The 24,425-nt window shown below is 34.7% G+C and overlaps 1 protein-coding gene across 1 annotated transcript; it reads left to right on the top strand.

Moving 5' to 3' along the window:
* The first annotated feature begins 13,829 nt into the window (after positions 1-13,829).
* Positions 13,830-24,210, top strand: LOC111909435 (pleiotropic drug resistance protein 1). The gene is made up of 20 exons (XM_023905255.3): positions 13,830-14,585; positions 16,258-16,378; positions 16,730-16,818; positions 16,920-17,004; positions 18,748-18,907; positions 18,991-19,067; positions 19,144-19,197; positions 19,428-19,820; positions 19,906-20,187; positions 20,484-20,800; positions 20,883-21,043; positions 21,128-21,231; positions 21,316-21,466; positions 21,557-21,732; positions 21,832-22,164; positions 22,245-22,535; positions 22,632-23,077; positions 23,154-23,325; positions 23,424-23,678; positions 23,772-24,210. The coding sequence occupies exons 1-20, from the start codon at positions 14,215-14,217 to the stop codon at positions 24,027-24,029; spliced, it is 4,296 nt and encodes a 1,431-aa protein (XP_023761023.1). The 5' UTR covers positions 13,830-14,214; the 3' UTR covers positions 24,030-24,210.
* Positions 24,211-24,425: the final 215 nt, after the last annotated feature.

Genomic DNA, 24,425 nt, shown 5'->3' with positions numbered 1-24,425 from the left:
CAAGAATTAATTAAGTGATCAAAATGAACTAATTAAATATGGACTCTTATATATATGGAATGGGCCAAATTCATTTAGGTTGGGCTAAGCTTTCATGGATAGTCCATGGAGTGTTTAACCCATGGATCATATGAAATGAAAGGTCATGGGTTTAACCCTAGTCTCCATACTATATAAAGATGTCCTTGGTTGGTGAAATTCGCACTAGTGTGGGTACACTAAGAGGGCTAGCCGATTCCACTAGAGAGAACCAAGTATCCATATTCTCAAAAATCTTCCAAGGTGTTTTGGTGATTTGTGATTCCACTTGAGGCTTCCACACAATTGGGGCTAAGCTCTTAAAGCTTGAAGACATCAAGTTACATCAAAAGGTATGTCATCTAACTAGTACTTTGTAGTATAAGAGCTTCATAATATGCTAGTTAGGATTAAAGCCTTGGAAAGTTCTTATTTGCATGTATAATAGAGAAAACATAGATCCAAGGTTTATAGGGTTGAATGTACACCATAGGAGTGTTAGAATGCTCAAAACCCAACAATGGTATCAGAGCCTAGGCTTGCTTTCAATTATACTTGATGCAAGTTGCTGAAAAATGCTGAAAAAAATCGATTTTCTGGCTTTCTGGGCACTGGACTCGCCGAGTCCACTGATGAACTCGCCGAGTCCATGAAGAAATTCATCCTACTCGTCGAGTAGGTTCATGCACTCGACGAGTAGGAGCCCCAGACAGCATATTTTCGAGTTTTTTGGCTGGAATTGGACTAGGAACATTACCCTAAGATGTTTTTGGACTTATAAACTTGTTTTTGATGTGGTAATGTTCATGCTAATCCAATTTCAAAGATAATTGTCAATAGATTCATGTTTTGTATTAGTTTAGTGATTAGGCTAATTACATGAAAAAGTTTGATTTGAATTATCTTGTTCTTATGAGTTGCTTAGATTAGAAAAGTTAATTGATCATGTGTTTTTCAATCCATTTTAATCTAAGAGACGATTCTAAAATGTGTTTATGTAACTTGTCCTCAAGTTACATGAAAGGTCACATTTAAGTTTCATAAAACTCATAAAAAATGGTAATGGTTACAAGAATGAGGAGTCTTGTCTCATTGAATGGTTTTATGACTCCATAACTTGTCCTCAAGTTATGAAAGTTCAAGAGTCACTTCATTAAGTAATAAAATGTGTAACCTTAATTAATTCCATAAGTTATAAAATAAAGAAAAGTTAATTCTTTTATTAGTTTAAATTCTTCCATAATTTGTCCTCAAGTTATGGAACTTGAAGAGTTTTTTAATTAAAACTACTTTAAACACATAAGTTATGGAATTAATTAGTTTTGAATAGTTTCAAAACTTGCCCTCAAGTTTTGGAATTTGAAAAGTTTTCTCTTATGAATACTTTAATTCCAAGTTAGCCCTTAGAGTTTTAAAAGTTAAAATTCAACCCTTATACTTTATAATATTATAAGTTAATAATATTTATATATATGTATAAGAGTAAAGTCAGTCTTACCGTTAGTAGGCCTCATTCACGAAGCCGGTCTATAAGGGGGGTATAAGGTTACTGCCTATAAAATGGCAGTTTAATGGGTGTCCACTCTCACCCACCGCTTCCTTGACCGGTGGAGGGTCGTTAGCCGAACGGGTAGGACAAGGACTATAATTCTCCCTTCATTAAAATATTAATGATAAATACTAAGTAACTAAACCTTTTATAAATACCCAATCTTAGTTACTTAGGAAAATGTGAATAAGGTGCTAATCCATGAAATTACACTTTGCACTTTGTTTAAGTCGGTTAGTGGAGCGTGTGTGGTTAACCGACACACTAACTCGTATTTAACAAGGTAGGCAAAGAGTAACTTAATGTTTATTATAGTATCGATGGAGCGTGTGTGGTTAACCGGCACATCGATTGAGAGGTAAACACTTAAGGGTACCAAGTAATTTACATGGTTACTTCACACCTTGTTTTGTGATCCTCGGCATCCCAATCACAAAACCTGAAGGGCACACTCGAGATTGAAACATGCCATTGAAAGTTCAATGAATCTCAAAGATCTAGGAGTTTCAAATCCAATTAAAACCTAATAAATTATTTCATTTTTCATGGTGGAAATTGGTTAATCGTCATTCACCTACCTTCAAATATTTTATAACTTGGATTACGGCATCCCTATTCCAAGTTATAAAATAGTTGTGTTGGGTCCTAGCCTTAATATTTCATATGGGGTGTTATATTAAGGACTTAAATCAACTTTACTTGAATTTCTCCCATTGTAGATGTCTAGTCCAGACATCTATGATCTTCCCAAATCTCTTGGAACTTCACTTCCTCCACCTCCTCCAATTATTCTCCCTAACCCACAAGTTCAAGGTCACTCAAGCCCTATTGGCAAGGCAAGGTCTAGGTGTGATCACATCTTGGAGATGAAGTCACATACTGACAAGCCGGGAGAGTTGGGTGTCAAAAGTCTTGAGAAAGTTAGTGGTTCAATCACTTTCTAAGTCACATAGTGAGTTCCTTTGGGACTCCTATGAAATAGACTATGAAAAGACCCTTAATGATCTGATCTATTTGCTTGGTGCTGCTAAATCAGAAATGATTTAGTGTACTAGTAAAGCAAATTTGTTTAGGAGATCAACTTCCCAAAACTTTATGGACAGGGACAATAGTGGCACAGGAAATCCAGAAATGCATTCTCTTCCCAATGGAAAGGGATTGGCCATAGTAAACTTGGTTGACCAAATGGTAAAGAGAAAGGCTAAGTCTGAGATAGTCTCATGTATTATTACCTAAAGGTTCATATGTTTCTATTGCCAAAGGAAGGGGCTTTGGTTACGAAGCTGCCAAACTTACCTAAGGATGGTAAAGTCAATAAGTTTGACTTTATTTTAGGGAAAGTCCATTGTCTAACTCTATTAAGTTCCTACTTGGTGATTCTTATTACATGATGTGGCTGAGTCACATGTTGATGTTTTAAGAATCAAAGAAAAGTAAAGAAACTTAAAGGAAGTATATGTTGATTCTGATCGCGAAAATGGATTTTAATCGCACGGTTCGGTGATCAAAATTTTGAGCAGGTGCTTAAGAGTTATGATAGATTGCTTAAGAATAGATAACAACAAGTTTTCATATACATTTGCATTGTAAGGATTAGTTTTTCTGCAAAGTTTTAAAATAAAAGAAAAGTTTTTAATTTTATTTATTTTAAAATATCCTTACAATGACATTTGGGAAAAAAAAGATGTTGCTTATATGATTCCATTGATAGCAATATTGGATATATGAATTTGATTCTTTCATTGGTGGTAGTGTCTAAATTTACCAAATAAGGAAAGATTCTCATCACCCAAGTTTCAGTTGGATAGAAACTTGGAATCATGCAAGTTGTATAGTATGATGAATGAGAACTTTCGAGCATTGGAAAATTAAGACTAACTGCTTGTTCACATGGATGTGTGAGTCAAGAGAAGGACTAAGGGATCAAGTACACTTTCTTGTGCACTTGTCAAAGTCCACCACAAAAGATGGATAAGACTATTCGTCATGATTTACTAAGGTTTAGTAAATATGATTATACTTACAAGCTTAAGTATAATTCTGAAGCATTGGAAAATTTTCAATGTATAACAGAACGAATAAGAAGAATCAAATTAGGCAGAAGGATAAAAGTTTCTCAAATCTGAAAAGATGGGAGAGTACTTTAGTATCATGTTTTAAGATCATCTTAATGAATTTGAGACCTTATCACACTTCATCCTCTAAGTACATTTTGATAGTTAAGAAGAGGAGTTATGAATTGTTGAAGTGGTTAAATCAAGAAGATGATTCATACTTCATTCCAAAACAATTCATAGAGTTATACTCTAAGATTCTAACTTGAGTGACATGTCTTAAAGAAGGTTTAAAACACTTGTCAAATGTAAGAGTAAAAGTTTTCTACTCTTGTACATTTGAAATTGGTAAGTTGTGATGTTTTGGATAAAACAAGACCAACTAAGGCTACTTGTGTTAAGTGTCTGTCTTGATTAGAATCCACACTATCTCTTGAATATTTGGCAAGAAAGTCTTATAGGTCAAGGAGACAGTTGGAGTCTAAAAGATCCTGAAAGGGTTTCAAGAAGAAATCAAGAATAAAAATTGTATTTCATCGCTAGCACACAACTAGAGGTTTATAACCTATCGTGCTGACATTTTTATGCCCATTCCAGTTAAGTTGGCTATACATTTGAGTTCTACCTGTTCTCAATTGTTTGGATAGTTACTTGGAAACAATGGCAGGCACTTGACCTGCCAGGTGGCAAGAAGTTAAGATTGCACAAGTTCAATTCATATGAGTTAGCATTTGTCACTAACCTAGTCTTGTGATTATGGTTTTGACAAATTCACATGGATAGGAACACTTACACCATAAAATCTAAGTGTCATAAGGTTTCTCTTTGATTCATAAAAATGATGGTAAGGAAACTCTTTCACTAAGTAGATTTTAAGTAGATAGCAATTGTGATATTTGCAGTTTTCAAAGTCGTTAGTGGAGCGTGCGTGGTTAACCGACACACTAACATTGACTTATGAGAAATGGCAAAAGGTCTAAACAATTTAGACTATGATTACGACATCCCTTTTCATAGTTCTAAAATTGTTTAGACACACTTGTGAGCTATCTAAGAGAGGTGTATAATTTTGATAAAGTCTTATCAAGGCAATCTAGTATCAGAAATATGAACTTTGGTAAGAAAGTCAATAAAGCATTGTCTTTCCTAGAAGTTCAGCTGATTTCTGAGTACATGTCAAAGCTAGTGGGAGCATAAGCGTTATGTTAATAATCATCATGTTAGTGGGAGCATGATAATTATGATAAAGGTTTCAAGTTAGCAATGTTAATTATAGAAAACAAAAGGTCTCAATTGTGAAAAAGTTGTTTTGCTATAATTAAGGGAGAGGAAATTATACTTCATCTCAAATCTAAAAGCCTAGATTAAGGTTTTAATCGTATTTAGTCAAGAATATATATGAATTTCATGTTGGAATTGCTCAACATAAGGAAATTCTATATATGGGTTCATTATTTGCGTTCTAAAATTCGATTATGATTACGACATCCCTTTTCATAATCTGAATTATGAGAACTTGGAAAATAGAAATGGAAATATTATAGCAAAAGACTGGTTTAGTCTTTATGTGAGACATCATGAATCGTGTCCCATATGCTTCGGATATAGGATCGATTACATGTGCTATATTCATCCTTTCTAAAATTTTCCAAATGCCTGGGGCATTAAGAAGGGAAAAGGTCTAGAATTGGATATGACTAAAATGATTAAGCAATTGTTGAGGACAATCTAAGGTTTACCAAAGATTGGTTGCTCAAGGACAGTTGGAAGTATACTGTTAATATTGGAAGGACCATATTGACATAATCTGTAAGGAGGCAACTCCTGTTCAGAAGTGATAGTCAAAATGGAATATGGAAATGTTTCACAGTTAGAAAGTATTCAATATGTAAGATTAGGAAACTTAATGCAAGAAGGATGTTTCCAAGGAATTGATCTCCTTTGGAATACTCTGTAATGATTGTTGCCAAGTCTTTGTGAATTTGTGCATAATCATTACAAGAGGATCAATGCATATAAGTTTAGAATCTAACAGATTTCAGTAAACGGCATGAATTTGGAATTCTTGCATTTGCAGTAAGGGTTTGGGACTGTGAAAAGATGATCATTGGAGTTATGTTCAATCGATCGAGTTCAAAAAGTAAGGATCATAGACAAACATAGAGTGCATACTTGGTGTATGGCAAAACTATTGTTTAAGAAAAAACATAGTGTACATGCTTGGAGCATGGGACAACTAATGTTTTTTAATTCAAGTATAAAGTTGATAAAACCGAAACAATGAATAATGAGTAATCAGTATGGTGATAAATAAACATGTTTATTATATTCATAGGGCTTGATACCATATTTGATTCATTTATTCTTGTGTTTCACTTTGCATGTTTTGACTTCCAGAATAAACTAGGTTATTCTTCCGGAATGACTAAGTTATTCAAACCATCCACAGTTGGTCATAGTTAGAAGTAAATATGAATCAGTACTGTCATGGGTTGGCTTGTAGAGGTCCAAGTTGGTGGACAAAGTTGTGCTACAACACTCATGAGTGCTCATAAGTTCTGAGTATTGGATTCAACCCGCGCTCATTTGAATCACTTCATGGATTTTATCACGAGTGATCATGAGACGATAATATCTTATATTCTTCAAACCTAGAGATATGAGTTGTTACTATGAGTTGATAGTATATTGATTGCACGAAAACGCATTGGTAACTCGATGTTATAAAACGTGCCTTTGTGTATGATTCAACAAGTAGCAGAACAAGCCATATGAGTCGAAGTTTATCCATTCCTTTTACCTTTGGGATAAAAGCGATATCTATGGCCCCTCAATGATTTAATGATGACACATGTGAGTGCTTGGCCAAGCCAGGACTGATTTGATTTGTTCAATCAGTCAGTCATCATGAATCGGAAATCGGGAAACAACCAATGGACAGAGAGAATGATTATAATCCATGTCTCGGTCCATATGATATCTAGAATGGAGGAATATATGATCCCTTATCTAATGGACAAGTTCGTTGACAAAGATCAGAGTTCAACAGCGACTTTAAGAGCTACGATTGCCAGTTAGGTTTTGAAGTTAGACTTAATAATAGTTTTAGACTTATCCAAGTGGGAGACTGTTAGATTAATGTCTAAGTCCATAACTATATTTGGTATGTACTTAACCCGACCCGACATGGTCCATTTGGGTTGCACTTCACCGACACAATTTATATGGATAATCTTTTGAGAATAGTATATTTATGATTAATATTAATATATTATAAGTTCTAATATATTAATATGTAATCATATTATTTAATTAGTATTGATCAAGAATTAATTTAGAATTAATTAAGTGATCAAAATGAACTAATTAAATATGGACTCTTATATATATGGAATGGGCCAAGTTCATTTAGGTTGGGCTAAGCTTTCATGGATAGTCCATGGAGTGTTTAACCCATGGATCATATGAAATGAAAGGTCATGGGTTTAACCCAAGTCTCCATACTATATAAAGATGTCCTTGGTTGGTGAAATTGGCACTAGTGTGGGTACACTAAGAGGGCTAGCCGATTTCACTAGAGAGAACCAAGTATCCATATTCTCTAAAGTCTTCCAAGATGTTTTGGTGATTTGTGATTCCACTTGAGGCTTCCACACAATTGGGGATAAGCTCTTAAAGCTTGAAGACATCAAGTTACATCAAAATGTATGTCATCTAACTAATACTTTGTAGTATAAGAGCTTCATAATATGCTAGTTAGGATTAAAGCCTTGGAAAGTTCTTATTTGCATGTATAATAGAGAAAACATAGATCCAAGGTTTATAGGGTAGCATGTACACCATAAGAGTGTTAGAATGCTCAAAACCCAACAAGGAGGAAGAAGACTCTACGAAACAAGGTGGTGGATCCCGTGAAGGTGCAATGGCATCACCGAAAGGGTTATGAATGAACGTAAGAGCCCGAGGACGAGATGAAGGAACATTACGCCGAGCTGTTTGCAACAATGGACTTCAAGGACGAAGTCTGATTCAAGTAAGGGAGAATTGTAACATATGGATCCTTGGAGGTATTTAAATTTAATATACGTACCCTGTGACGTGGTAATGGTCGATGTACCATGGGTTTTAAATGACCACCATGGTGTGGCATCTTGTGGCCACGACGTGGCAGCTATTTAATGAGAAACCCTATTTTACCGATGTTGTTCCTTATTTAAAGGAATGAGGAGGCTAGGGTTCGCTCATCCTAGGGATGTCAACGGGACCAAACGGGAGTGGAAATAGTTGCCCCTTCTCCCACCCCCGAAATCAGTTGTTGCCCCCACTCCTGGTCCCGCCCCCGGCTCCCCCGTTTACATAGCCCCCGGTCCCGCCCTCGGTTACCTCCATCGTCCCCGGTCCCGCCTCCGTTCCCCCGGTTTATAGGCTTAAAATTTGGTTTTTTTTTGCTAAACAACTACTTTGGTTTAGGCTAAAAAGCCTATTTTTAATAACTTTAAAAGTTTAAAACATAATCTTTTAGAAACTAAAAAAATAAAAATCCAACATTACGAATCCAATATTACAAAACGACAATTCCAACAATCTTATAAATATAAAATATGACAAATCCAATATTACAAATATAAAATACTTGCATATCCAAAAATATATGATTAATTCACTACCTCTTCAATAGCCATTAATTGGAAATGGGAAAGTGAAACCTAACCTAAACCTAAAATTAGAAAATCTATTTTGTATATGTATTTTATATTAAATATATATTTTTTTACATAATTGTACAACCGGGGCCCCCGCGGGAGTACGGGAAGGAAATACCAACTCCCGACCCCGGTCCCGAAAATAAGCGGGGTTTAATTCTGCCCCCGCTCCCGCTCCCGATTTTGTTAAAAATTTAGTCCCGTACGGGATTAGGGTCCCATGGGGGTTTTTGACATCCCTAGCTCATCCTTAGCCTCCACCAGTCCCTCAAGCCCTAAAGAAAACCCTAATAACTTTCCTCCATTATTGAGCTAGTTTGGTGTTCTTTGAAGCTAAAGAAGGAAGAAGGAGGAATAAGGAAGCATAGATCAAGCAAGCAAGTCTCCATTTTTCACCTTAGCACTCTTCTGGACCTTTGTAAGTGTCCAAGACTCAATTTTTATTATGCTAGGTTGCTAGATATTGAGTTTTGTCCCATAAAATTTTTGTTCTTACTTGTTGGGATGATGAGATCTCATAAAAATTTCAACTTTATGAATCTCCGGGACATTTGATATAAAATGTGCCTTGGATCTAGAGTTTGGTTGGGTTTTCAAGCCATTCATGAGATTTAGGTCATAAACCCTCATTTTGACCTAATATGGGTTCAAGGCATGCATTGGAAATGCCTGTTTATAAAGCACCAGCTTTTAAGTTAGTTTTGGTGCTATCATCACTTCTAGAAAAGATGGACTTTGTAATTTGTGGAATAAGTGCTTATTGGTTAAGTCATTGCATTATTAAGCCATTTGGGGCTTAGAGAATTAGGTTTTGGACCTTTTGGGTGGTCCTAATGGATAAAGTTGGAAATTTTATCCTTTTAGACCACATTTTGGACCAGATCTAAGCTTTGTAGCTCTTTGAATCGAAGAAAACAACTTAATGCATTAAGTTGTTTGGAATCTCAACTATCACGACGTTGGCATAGGTCACCATAGTGTGGCGGCTGGGAATTTCCTTGACTATTTGGTTGTACGCGGGCCACGACGTGGCCAAGGAAGGCCATGACTTAGCGGTTGCCTGGAGTCAACATTGACTGTTGACTTTGACCGTTGACTTTGAGGGTTGACTTTTAACTTGTGGATTTTGGCTCAGCTTTTAAAGTCCTAAATGGTAGATTAAGGTTTTGTCTTGTGTGATTATCTAGGTGGCATTTAGCACCGGTTGTGGGATTTTGAGGACGTATTGACTTTTGAGTTGCTTTGTGAGGTGAGTCTCCTCACGATATTTGCGGGTCGAAGGTGCTAATGTCGGCCTATTGGATTATGTTATAGTATGTTAGTTGTTTTTGTGACTCTTGCATGTATTGTATGTGTTTGTATGTATACCGGGTGGGGCCTGATGAGTATGTTGGGCGGGGCCCATCGCATATTATTGACAGATCTGTTCCGAGCGGACCCGATGATTGTCGGGCAAGGTTCATTGTATGTATGATATGAGGTATTTTGGGAAACTCACTAAGCTTTGTGCTTACAATTTTCAGTTTATGTTTCAGGTACTTTTGGTTCGAATGGAAAGAGCTCGGGATGATCACATTGCACATACAACAATATCGTAAAAATATGGTCATTTTGATTTTTTTTAGGGTAAATTACATGAATGGTCCCTGTGGTTTGGGGTAGTTTGTATGGTTGGTCCCTATAAAGAGTTTTTAACTCGTACCATCCCTATTGTATGCTTTTTTTACAAGTTTGGTCCCTTATAGACATAAAATGACAAGATTACCCTTATTATATATATTTTGTATTATTTATCTATTATTATAAATTATAAAAAAATATAAATTAAAACAAATTTAAAAAAAAAAAGTTAAATAAAATGAAAAGTGTATACAGTCGTCATCATCCCTTCGTCCTTTTCCTCTTCATCTCCATTCTTTCTTCCAAATTTCAAACTTCTGTCGACTCCATAGGACATCACCTTATACCCCGCCGCCGACCACCTTCGTTGCCAGAAATCACTTCTTTTTCCGGAAACAATATCGTTCATATGGTGAAGATCGATCGCTATACACCTCACAACTAGACTAGAGGGTTTTACAAGTGAAGGTCAAATTGAAAGACACACACTTTCGTACTTGACAATTGTTACTCCGAAATATGCTACATGCATGTTCATAAAAACAATATTTTATATTGATAAAGTAATTACAAAATACTAGATACAAACCGACTATTTCAAAGTGTTATATATATTACATAACTTCCCAGTATTATATAGTTTTTATACATATGGGAGTACAAAATACAATAGTTTCAAACTATTCAAAAATCTTCTATCAATACAATAGTTTCAAACTATTCAAAAATCTTCTATCAATATATAATTATATTGGATGCTTATCTCCTGCAATTTGTTAAACATTGAGAGGGTAAGCGGTGACGCTTAGTGAGTTCAATAATAGATACAATATAATGTTATGCCATATATATACTTCAATATGGCAGAAGCAAAGAGGAACAAGGAACAACAAGGGCATATGTGAATCATGTGACAAACTTTCCATATCAATCATTGATTTGATTCAAAGATATACAATCAATGAGACATAACAATTTCCATACTTGATATACATCAATAAAGCTTTGGCCCAAATGGCACAAAAGACATACAACTTCGGATTAACATTTTGGTAGATTTCAGGCTTATAGCCCTGTCTAACCTTCTGCCAATACCATAGAATAGAAATCATTCTCTTACGGAGACATGTTCTACATGGCCAGAGGCTACATACCAGTACCAATGTGAATCTAAGTCCTTTCACTGATCAAATGGTCAAAGGTATTTCTTTGCTATTAAAAATAGCGAATAAAAATAACACGGGAAAATAACCCAGTATAATAACACTGAAAAGCACATAGCACATATAACACACAACACACAATTGATCCTATATATTAAACTCACTGTGAAATAACCTGGGGTTAAAATATTAATTTGGGCAACACTTTGGCTCTAAATATGACTTTCTTCGTTGAAAACCGGAAGATTTATTGAAAACTGGGCTCTACAAAGGTAGAGCTTCAAACTGAAAAGATAAATTTCTCGGGCTTCTCGGGCACTTCGAGACGTATTTTGGGTGTTGAAAATAATATCGGGGCTTCGTGGGAAGTGGTAGTAGAAATATGAAATTAGGGGTGAAAAGTTGCAAAAATTCCAACAAAAACCGGGAGGTATCGCACCCTTTATATAGGTGCGAGCCTCGGATCCAAAGCAAGAAGAAGGGGGAAGGTGGCTACAAGGTTCGAAACACATGGCAGAAGGGGCGAGGCTCGGATGCGAGATGGGTACGTGTCGGCTTCGGATTGGTCCAACACTTCGGACACGGGGCGGAATCAGAAGCGAGGCGCGTCGGAAGGCCATTGGACCACATTTTCGGTCAAATAAGCAAGCGACACGCATGTCGGGCATGAGGTATGCATGCGAGGATCCGATGACGTGGCATATTCCAGACCTTATCCTTGCGAGATTCCTCAGAAAATGAGCCCAAATCTTCTAAAATCCATAACTATCGCATACGGGCTCCGTTTTTGACGTTCTTTATATGCACGCATAGGCGGGAATATATTCTACAACTTTCGTTTAGACTTCCTCGGCTAATTTTGATTTTATTTTTAATATTATTATTTTTAACAAACCGAGAGTGGAAAATCCGTTAAAAATTCATAACTTTTTTATCCGACGTCCGTTTTCGTCAGTCTTTTTACCGTTATACTACTAATGACGAGACCTTCAATTCTCGTTTAGGTTGTATCGGCTAAAAATCACTCGATCTAAAATTCGAGTTTTTAGCTGTCTATTGCTAAGCTGCAACTTAGAAAAATCATAACTTCCTCATACGAAGTCAGATTTTGGCGTTCTTTTTATGAAAATTCTTGGTTTAACAAATACTACGACTTTCATTTAGATCACTAAGGCTAAAAAGTAGTTTATCAAAAACTCACTTTTTACGTCATTCGGCGCCGTGCCGGTTTTGTCGCGGATCTTCGATTGGTCATAACTTCTTCGTTATAACTCGGATTTCGATGAGGTTTTCGCCTAAATGTTTCTAACGAGATTATCTACAACTTTCAATAATAAAATTTTACTTATTTCAAATTTTATATTTTCGTTAAATTTCACCATTTGACATTTGATTGGAATCTCATAAGACTTCCAATACTTTCTGAATGATTCTAAGCATAGTTTTACTTCATTTCTAGTAAAAACGATCTGTTAGAACTCAACATTAAAATTCACATAATATTTTGTAATATTATTCACTTTTATAATTTACAATACACGATAACTGAACGTGTATGTTACAGAAATCCTTAAAACAAACTCAAAAATCAATTCAAGAGATTAAAACCATTCAAGAAATCAAATCCATTCAAGAAATCAATCACTTATATAAACATCTAATGCAATAGCTTTGAATTCTTCTCATTTGAATCCTAATCAAGTTGACTTGGACACGATTCTGTCAAAAAATGTGTTTGACCTACCTGGTTCCCTTTTTCAGATAGATCTTCGCCACCCCCTTTTGGTTCGGTCGTCTTTTCCGCCGTCGCCGCTGCCTGTAAACCCCTCATTCATCGAAAATCTGGTACTGATTTGGTTTAGTTCTGGAACAATTTTGCCTTACGCAAGAATAATTTGGTGATTTCTGTCTGGTTTTGGTTCATCGTTGGATGTGAATACATTGAAAGTCAATATTGAATCTTTGAAATGGGGATTCTCCTTACTGAGTTAAAAACACTAAAACATCGAGAAAGCTTCTCTTAATCATCTTTAAACTAAAACACATGGATTTGGGAATAAGTTCCTTTGGATTGAGTTGTAGGTTCTTAAAAGATCATCGACTTTGTATTTTAGGATGTGAAACAGAAACATCCTTAAAAGAAACCCAAGAATGCTTCTAATTGTTTGGCATTAAAACGCAAGTGGCTATCATTTTTTTGGTTTCGAAAAACATTTGTGAATTTTGATTTGATGCTGCTTTAATTTGTCTTTATATATTTGATTTGTTTAATGTTTAGGTTTGAATGGATTAGTCTGGATTTCATTACTGGCAGAGGATTTGAGTTAAAGATTTGATCATATTTGAGGTTTTGATGTTTAAGAAGAAAGACGGAAAAAATGGAAGAAATAAGGGGTAAGGGTGGGCCATATTTGTATTATATTTTATTATAAAAATAAAGTAAAAATAAAATAAGAAGGGTATAACTGTCTTTCTATATCGATCAGGGACCAGATGCCCAACAAAAGCAAACAATAAGGATGGTTCGAATGAAAAATAATTGTTAGGGACCAACCATGAAGACTAACTTAAACCACAGGACCATCCGTGTAATTTACCCCCCTTTTTTTTTTTTTGTATTTTGATGTTGGCTTTTTAAATATGTTCCGACTTATAATATTGGCCGGTCATTTATACCTCATATGATATTGTCAATCACGAGATTAGCTTTATTAATAAATACAACTTAATGATTTAATTCTCATGTACACCATTCGCGTTCCCTTATATATATATATAAACAATCCTTTATTTCTTTGCATCCATAATCAAGCATTCAAGCCTCCAAACAGTTCTTCCAACACCCGACTGTAAAAACGCTAAACCGCCATTTTCATTTCACATAAGTCCATGCTTTTCTCCACGATTTCTCTATACCCATTTCGATTTCAGTCGTTTTTGAGGAATTTGAAAGCTCAATGCCCTTATCGATTTTGAGGTGATTCAAGGGTTTCTTGAAACACCCACAAAGTTTTTTAGCTTTTTTTCTTTCAAGGGATCAAACATATTGTGTCGTTTTTGCAAAAGTTGAGGGGTTTTGATTGGGGTTAGTTGATTTCGTGGTGAAAATGGATGGGGGTGATATATATAAAGCTAGTAGTAGTATAAGGTTAGCGAGTTTAAGGGCAACGAGTGGAAGAACATCGAGTTTAAGATCTGGAAGTACTTCTGTATGGAGGAATTCTGGCATGGATGTGTTTTCGAGATCTTCTCGTGAAGAAGATGATGAAGAGGCTCTTAAATGGGCTTCACTTGAGAAGCTACCGACTTTTGATCGATTAAGGAAAGGTTTGCTGTTTGGATCAACAGGACCTTCTAATGAAGTTGATGTCAATGATCTTGGATTTGAACAGAGACAGCATTTGCTTGACAGACTAGTGAGGGTGGCTGATGAAGATAATGAGAAGTTCTTGTTGAAGCTCAGGCACAGAATTGACCGGTAATGCTCGATCTCTTTATCAAAAAAAAAAAAAAAAATGTCGAAATGAGTTTAACAATTAACAGTCTAATACATTTCTAATTGTTTTTTTTTTCTTTCTAAAAATTATAAATATTGGACTAAATATGGTCATTGTGGTTGAAATAAATATAGTCGAGAAGGAATTAAAGCATTTGTATATATTTTGGTTGACGAAAGGGTTAAGTTGTGGATATAATTAGAAAAATTGTATTATTGATATCATAATCTACTTCTACTACAACAATATAAGGTGGTAGCCATTTATATATATAAACGTACGTTTGAGTTGCTTTCGACCTTTGTCTTTTTAACTAACTTATGTATATCTGTTTGGATAAATTAAATAAAACATACTAAATTTATATAAAATTTAGATTTTAACATCGTGTTTATTTTTTCCTTAATTAAGTCACCGAGTTTATAATTTTATTGTAAATTTAACTAATCAATTGATTTACTTTAGATGTTTCATGTTTCTCACATGTTGATTAGACAAACAATTAATGTCACTTCCAGGTATGATTTAGTTAGCAAACATTTTGAGTTAGATTGAACTTTTAAGTAGATTTGTACCTATTTTCCTTGATTTATTTATTTTGTTTTTCTCTTAAGCATCACGATTTTATTCAATGGTTTTTCAAAGTCGCTCATGTGGTTCATCAACCCAGAGTGGTATAATAAAGGCAAAAAATGTTATTAACATCTCCTCAAGAAAAGTTTTTTTTGTCTTGCTTACACCACTCTGAGATTGAACGACCTTGTGAAGTCATTACACAAAATCGTGATGTTTCGAAAGAAGAAAAAAAAGGAGAAATAAAGGGAATTGAGTACATATCTATATAAAGGTTTAATTTAACAAAAATGTTTCTAAACTAGGATCAAATGTAAAAGTTACATCAGTTTTTTGTTTACATAATAAATGACACTTGAAGCAAATAAATTGATTGATAACCTTGTAAAAAAGTTATAAATTTAGTGACTTAATTGAGAAAAAATGATCAAGAATTTATATAAACTTAGTATTTTTATACAATTTGTCATATTTATTTCATTCATTTGATAAACACATTAAAATACAACATAAATCAACTATTGTAGATAAATGGATCAAAATTACGTTCAGTCAAAGATAACGAACTTTTAAGTGGTAATGGGGTGGGTTCTTTTAAAAATAAATTTATTAATTACTTTTATAAAGTTATGATTATAAAAATATTATAAGATACAATCCAATCTTGAAAATATAGGGTTGGCTGACTTTGAAACGTTCACCGTGTATATCTACAGTTAAATTGATCCGTGAAGTGATTCGAACCGTTGATGTATTAATAGTTAATCTTGACCATAACATGCATTAAAGACTTTGTTTTGATAAATATATTAGCTATTATATTCCAAAAATTAAAAACGAAGGATCAAATATATAATTTAAAAGGATGTTTGACATGGGTGTATTATGGACTATTCTTTCCAAAAATTAAAAACAAATGATCCCCTTAACCGTACTTTTATTATTTATTTATTTTGTTTCATTCCTATAGCTCACTTTCCGGTGCCTCAATTATTATTTCGCCTTTTTCATCTTGTGACTTCTAATATTTAAAATTTTATAAATAACTAGTAAACTAATTTTTGATATATAATATTATAGGGTTGGGATTGATTTGCCAACAATTGAAGTCAAATTTGAACATTTGACCGTGGAGGCAGATGTTAACACAGGCAGCAGAGCTTTACCAAGTTTCATTAACTTTCACATTGATTTTTTTGAGGTAAGCAACACGAATCAAAAAAATGTTTCATTTTTTTATTGTAGTTTTCCAAATTTAATATTCATTTTATTTACACGGTAACTGTAAATAAAAACTAACAACGAATTTTATCGAATTTTTAATTTGGTCAGTAATATTGAAAATCGCCTAGAAAAGGATTGAACTTTACACAAAAAAGTTCATGTTAATATGGACCGTAATTTTAACCAGCTTTGTCCGTATTACCCTAAACGAAACTTTTGCAAAGTTAAAACCAGATTGTAAACTATTATTCCTACACTCAAAATGCACAAATACTTTCTACAAATTTCAAAATCTTACCTAATTCTGGTTTATGTTTATGTTCTGTAGGGGTTCTTGAGCATGTTCCATCTACTTCCGAATTCGAAAAAGCATATAACTATCCTTGATGATGTTAGTGGTGTTGTTAAACCTAGCAGGTGAGATTAGAATGAAGAATTTGGTTGTCTTTTGATTGTTTTATTAGTATCAAGATCCAATTTTTGTACTCAAAATTAATTTGATGTAAATGTGTTTGTAGAATGACATTACTTTTGGGTCCTCCAAGCTCGGGGAAGACAACGCTCTTGTTAGCCTTGGGTGGGAAGCTCGCAAAGGAGCTTAAGGTATTTTTTCAATCCTCAAGGTTTCAAAATGGGTGGATTAGTCAAGTTGGTGGTAACATGTTAAAGTGGATTGGGTTGCATTAGTTTGACTAACAAACATTTTATTTTGTCTCCTACCGCTCAAAAAAAGAAACGACAAACATGTTTTTGTCTATTTTCTTGGAGTCTATAAACATTTAATAGGTTAAATATGATTACATAATTATAGTATTAATTAATAAGATATTTACAAAATGATGGAGAGTTGTAAGCATTTGAAAACATTTTCAGCAACTTTTAGTCCTTTAATCCATTGGAGAAAAAAGAGGTGGTAAAATAGTCATTGGGTTGTTTTTTTTAAAAGACTTTTTCGACCACCGAAGTTTTAAAATTAACTTGATTTAACCATTAAAAAATTTGACTCGTTTTGCTTCTTACGACCTTTTGTATCCGGTGATCCGGTTCTCCTACCTACGTGACATCTTAAATTAGACCATGAACTTATGATCATGCTAAATTCGACCCCAAACTCTAATTTTATTTTATTATTTTATTTTTTTATTTTTTTTAATTAAAACTATACTCGGTTTTAAGTTTGTTTATTTTTATTTTTATTTTTTATTTTTTTAGTCAAAACTAAACTCGGTTGTAAGTTTTATTTTTGTTTTTCTTCAACTTTTTTAATTTTCTTAATTTATTTGTGTTTTACTTTGATAAACTTTTGTGACATTTTTTAAAAAAAATGTAAAGTGTGAATATATTAGAGTATATTAAAGTTTTGGCTTTTGAGTTTTTTTTTTCTATTTTTTATAATTTGGTTATTTATGATTTTTCTATTTTTTTTATTTTGATTCAAGTAAATGAAAAAAATATATATAACTTCAAAAGAATGAAAAAAAATATAAAGAAAAAAAAGTTAGGACGAAAATTCCAAATATAAATATATCGAGGGCTTAAATATGTAATTTACTCAATTTTAAATAATTGGTAGGCTTAATATAAAAAAAAATGTTAAATAAATTTATACATGATAATAACAACAATATACGTTTTCAACCGATATAAGTTGTTTGTTATTAAATTATAATAAATAGATTTACATATAAATGCTTACATAATTTATTAGTTTTGGTGTAAACTTATAAGAATAATAAAAATATTAAAAAAAAAAAAAAACTTTAAACCGAGTTTAGTTTTAATATAAAAAATAAATAGTCGGAGTTTTAGGTCTAATTTTGCATGATTAGAAGTTCAGTTTCTAATTTATGATGTCACACAAGTAGGGAACCAAGTAACCGATCTATATGAGATCGTAAGGGGCAAAATGAGTCAAAATTCAGAATTTATATATGGTCCAATTTAATGTGAATGGTTAAATCGAATTAATTTTGAGAATTCGATGGTCAAAAAAAAGTCAAAACTCCTTTCGTAAAATGTTCGTGGATAATTTATAACGAGGGTCAAGATGGGTAGTACCAATTCGGGTTGGCTCACTAATACCTTTTGTGTATTGTTTAAAATTATATAACTAACTATTATATAAAATGTGATTATAAAGACTATATTGTTAACATAATAGTCATGTTTTTAAATGAAACGGTTTAGTTGGTTGTAATTATTTGAATATGTTGATCCTTTGATCCTTAATTTTACGTTTAGTTAAGTTTTTAAGTTTTACCCTTTTGACCCTGTCGATGGCTTCTTCTCTAGAAGTACCAATTTGAGATTTCTATGTTATCCTAAAGTTACAATGTATAAATGCAGAACTCGGGAAAGGTGACATATAACGGGCATGAATTGCATGAGTTTGTACCCGAAAGAACGGCTGCTTATATCAGTCAAAACGATGTTCATATTGGAGAAATGACTGTCAGAGAAACCTTGGCTTTCTCAGCAAGATGCCAAGGGGTTGGATCACGTTACGGTTAGTTTCATTTCCCATGGTGTTGCAATATATGAAATAAAATAAATCATTTTTCACGAAAGGTTAATAATGTTGAATTACAGAGATGTTGGCAGAGTTGTCAAGAAGAGAAAAAGACGCAAATATTAAACCCGATCCTGACATCGATATCTACATGAAGGTAATTAACGTGTTCCCAAGAATATCTTTTATTGAGAAAACTACCGAAATCTTATGATTATTTTCTTATTATTTAGGCTGCAGCAGTAGCAGGACAAGAAGCTAGTGTGGTAACAGATTATACTCTCAAGGTAAGATAATATACAACATTACGTTAATTACATATAACAAAATGGGAATGAAAACGGTCGAGATCTAACAACAATACCACCCACATACCACATATGAATGAGGTAAATGGGAGGTTAGATATGAAACGTGAGCTCACAATGATAAATACATGCAAACAAAAAAGAATTAGGACGTATAGTACTCCACTACCCTCATTTCATGATCTAATATAAAACATTATATGTTATAGTTATTGGGGTTGGACATCTGTGCTGATACGATGGTTGGGGATCAAATGGTAAGGGGTATTTCCGGTGGCCAAAAGAAGCGTGTGACAACAGGTGAAATGATTGTGGGACCATCAAAGGTTCTTCTTATGGACGAGATATCTACTGGTTTGGATAGTTCTACAACTTTCCAAATCGTGAAATCACTTAAGCAGATGCTACACATTCTAGAAGGAACAGCCGTCATTTCTCTCCTTCAGCCGGCACCCGAAACATATGACTTGTTCGATGACATCATTCTCTTGACTGATGGGAAGATCGTGTATCAAGGCCCACGTGAACATGTGCTCGAGTTTTTCGAATCTTTGGGATTCAAATGCCCCGAGAGGAAAGGGGTTGCTGATTTCTTGCAGGAAGTAAGCACACCCGAATTATGATGATTTTAATTATAACCATGATGATCTTTTGTATTCAATAATTATTAACAAATTTGGTTTACAGGTGACATCAAAGAAAGATCAAAAGCAATACTGGATGAGAAGAGAGCAGCCTTATAGGTTTGTGACAGCTAAAGAATTTGCTGAGGCTTACGAATCGTTTCATGTTGGAAGGAAAATGAGAGAAGATATTACGACAATTTATGACAAAACAAAAAGCCACCCTGCTGCGCTTACAACCGAAAAATACGGTTTAAATAAAAAGGAGCTCTTGAAGGCTTGTGTCGATAGAGAAATATTGCTCATGAAGAGAAATTCTTTCATTTATATCTTCAAGTTATTCCAAGTGAGTGTAGTATTTCGCTAAAAAAACATCTTTTTGGCCCCTGTTTGTTCCATATGATAATATAAACGGCCTTATGATGCTTTTGGCATGCATTGGACTGGGATCACATAGGACAAATAATTAAAATCTTTTGTCCCACCAACAAATGTGACCCATGCAATAGGACAAAAAACAATCACTCGTTTGTGTGAAAGATGGAAATACTTTTCACATCCTCAGCATCAGGAAAAGCCTTAAAAAAGTTTGTCTAGTGCTTAAATTTTTAACAAACTTTATGATGTTTTGCTTTGTTTCAGCTACTTGTGTTGTCGTTCATCACTTTGACTCTGTTTTTCCGAACCGAGATGCATAGACGTACTACCGAAGATGGGGGGATATATGTGGGTGCTCTTTTCTTTGGTATTATTATGATCACCTTTAATGGGTTGTCTGAAATATCAATGACAATTGCAAAGCTTCCCGTATACTACAAACAAAGGGACTACCTATTTTACCCTTCGTGGTCTTATGCTCTGCCCGCCTGGATCGTCAAGATTCCCATTTCTTTTATCGAAGCTGCTCTTTGGACGATTCTCACATATTATGTAGTGGGGTTCGATCCTAATATCGCAAGGTATGTAACTATATTTTAAAAAAAAATACCAATTAGATATTGTAAAATCATATTTTCTGATTTGCATATGCTTAATTTGCAGATTCTTCAAGCAGTACCTTATTCTGTTGCTTGTTAACCAGATGTCTTCTGGAATGTTTCGGTTCATTGGAGCATTGGGTCGAAATATGATTGTTGCAAACACATTTGGTTCATTCGCGCTACTTTTAATCTTTGCTTTGGGTGGCTTTGTTATTGTTAGAGGTAATAATTACTTAACAAACGCACCGAAATGACCATTGATTTGCTTATTATTGTCAACTAACATTTTTTTTTTTGTTTTTGAAGAGGATGTAAAGAAATGGTGGTTGTGGGGTTACTGGTCATCCCCACTGATGTACGCCATGAACGGAATTGTTGTGAACGAATTTCTTGGGCATCAATGGAAAGCAGTAAGTCTAGGAAATATGATTTGTATGTGTTAATATATGGATGTATCATGAGGCTTGTTTTTATAAATGTTTTTGGTGTTATAGCCATTGAATGGCACCACATTAGGAAAAATTATTATCACATCTGGAGGGTTCTATGCGGAAGCTTATTGGTACTGGATTTCAATCGCGGCCTTGTTGGGATTCATTCTTGTCTTGAACTTGTGTTTTGCTTTGTCTCTGGCTATCCTTGGCCGTGAGTATCTCCATCTTTGATTTTCCATTTTCAGAGAGTACTATTTATAATAAAAATGCTTCATTTTGTAACATTTTTTAAACCCTGCAGCATTCGGGAAAAGTCAGTCCAATGCAGCACATGCTGATAATGACACAGAAGTTGAATTGTCAGCCATGACAACAGGAGATGATGCCACTCACACCAAGAAGAAAGGAATGATCCTTCCATTTGAACCACATTCAATGACCTTTAATGATGTCAAATACTCTGTTGATATGCCACAGGTAGAAAACCCTTTACTATCAACACTCAGAAAATCGTTTTGAGTGAAATGTGATTGTGTTAATAAACTAATATGATGATGATGATGATAAATGTTGTAGGAAATGAAAGAGCAAGGGGTGAGTGAAGACAGATTACTGCTGCTTAAAGGTGTGAGTGGAGCTTTCCGACCTGGTGTTCTTACAGCTCTGATGGGAGTCAGTGGTGCTGGAAAAACAACTCTGATGGATGTTTTGGCTGGAAGAAAAACCGGTGGTTATATTGAAGGTGATGTTAGGATTTCCGGTTATCCAAAGAAACAAGAAACTTTTGCCCGAATTTCTGGTTACTGTGAGCAAAACGACATCCACTCGCCTCAAGTGACCGTTTACGAGTCTTTGCTTTATTCTGCCTGGCTAAGGCTGGCTACAGATGTTGACGAGCAAACCCGAAAGGTTCGTGTACATCACAATATTGGTCGACATTTAAAGATTCGTTTTTGTTTACATATGGCAAAATTTGATGTTGTTCACAGAGTTTTGTTGATGAGGTTATGGATCTGGTGGAGCTGAACCCATTAAGAGACGCGTTGGTCGGGTTGCCAGGTGTCAATGGGCTATCGACTGAACAAAGAAAGCGGTTGACTATTGCTGTTGAGCTTGTAGCCAATCCGTCTATAATCTTCATGGATGAGCCAACTTCAGGACTTGATGCTCGAGCTGCTGCTATTGTCATGAGAACTGTTAGGAACACTGTCGACACAGGAAGAACAGTTGTGTGCACCATTCATCAACCCAGCATCGATATCTTTGAAGCTTTTGATGAGGTAACAAAGAAAGTCATGTGCACATAATTGGCTATTACAAATGATTAGTATTTCCGTAGTGGTCAGTGATTAATAAAACAATCGGTTTAATTGCAGTTGTTCTTAATGAAACGAGGAGGACAAGAATTATACGTAGGACCTGTCGGTCGCCATTCTTGTGAGTTGATCAAGTATTTCGAGGATATTAATGGGATAAGTAAGATAAAAGACGGATATAACCCTGCGACATGGATGTTGGAGGTCAGTGCTTCAGCACAAGAAATGGCTTTAGGGGTCGATTTCACCGAAATCTACCAGAACTCGGATCTTTACAGGAGAAACAAAGCACTTATCGCTGAATTAAGCGTCCCACGTCCCGGAACAAACGATCTGTATTTCCCGACACAATACTCGCAGTCATTCCTTGTTCAATGTATGGCTTGTTTATGGAAACAACGTTTGTCCTACTGGAGAAACCCTCCTTACACTGCTGTTCGTTTTGCCTTCACCACCTTCATCGCCGTCATGTTCGGTACCATGTTCTGGGATCTCGGTAGCAAAAAGTAAAACCCTAATTCCCTAAATTTATGAAATTAATCCGATCTTTCGTTGTACTAATCTTGATCAAAACATATTCAGGAACACCCAACGGGAGTTAACTAACGCAATAGGTTCAATTTATGCGGCAACCCTCTTCCTGGCTATCCAAAACGCATCGGCGGTGCAACCAGTTGTAGATATCGAACGCACTGTATTTTACAGAGAACGAGCTGCCGGAATGTATTCTGCTTTGCCATACGCCTTAGCTCAGGTACGTACTAAATCTAACATCATTACACATACAATTCTTCGTTACAGAGACTTACATTTTCAAATCCAGATATTCTTACATTCTTACAAATTTTGCAGGTTCTGGTTGAAATCCCATACGTTTTCGCACAAAGTGCAGTGTATAGTATTATAGTGTACGCCATGATTGGATTCGACTGGACAGCAGCCAAGTTCTTCTGGTACTTGTTCTTCCAGTTCTGCTCTTTACTCTACATGACATATTACGGTATGATGACGGTCGCCATTACGCCAAATGCCAACATCGCTGCCATCATCGCTGCCTCGTTTTACGGACTTTTCAACGTCTTTTCAGGATTCGTCATTCCAAGACCCGTAAGTTACTCATTGTTGTTTACATTCGTTATAACTCTTCAATAATTGCATTTGCACCTTCTGATATAATACGATCTTTTGCCGTTTTTACAGAGGATTCCGGTGTGGTGGAGATGGTACTATTGGGGGAACCCATTGGCCTGGACCCTCTACGGAATGGTTATATCTCAGTTTGGGGACTTCGACGACAGGCTTACGAGTGGTGAGACAGTGAAAGGTTACTTGCGTCGGTATTTTGGTTACAAGCATGATTTCCTGCCCGCCATCGCCGGAGTGCATATTGGACTGGTTCTGTTTTTCGGGTTCATCTTTGCCTACTGCATTAGAGCCTTCAATTTCCAAAAAAGATAAAAAGATAAGCAAACTTTTCGATAAACAATCTTGTACGACAGCATTTTTAATTATTTTTTTTAGTTGTAAACAAACTGTGTGAGACAAAATCTTGTGTGAAATTATTGTAAAAGGTATGTATTATAAGTTTGTTACATGTTCCAAAGAAGTATTATTCTAAATTTTCAAATATTGAAGATTCTATGAGCTTTTTAGGTGCATGGTAATGGCATCCGCAATGTATTGAATTTCATGAAGTTTAATAGATCGTCATATTATTTTTCTATATTCTATACAACTCAATCAATTTTTTTTCTACAATGCCTACAAAGTTCAGTAGAAAGTTACAATTTACAAAAGTCAATTTATAGTATATATTTAAAATTAGAAAACTAGGGTGTTGATCGGGTAAAATTT

The sequence above is a fragment of the Lactuca sativa genome, chromosome 1 (genome assembly GCF_002870075.4).
Source record: "Lactuca sativa cultivar Salinas chromosome 1, Lsat_Salinas_v11, whole genome shotgun sequence".
Lineage (NCBI taxonomy): Eukaryota > Viridiplantae > Streptophyta > Magnoliopsida > Asterales > Asteraceae > Lactuca > Lactuca sativa.
This window is presented reverse-complemented; position numbering and strand designations above follow the sequence as displayed.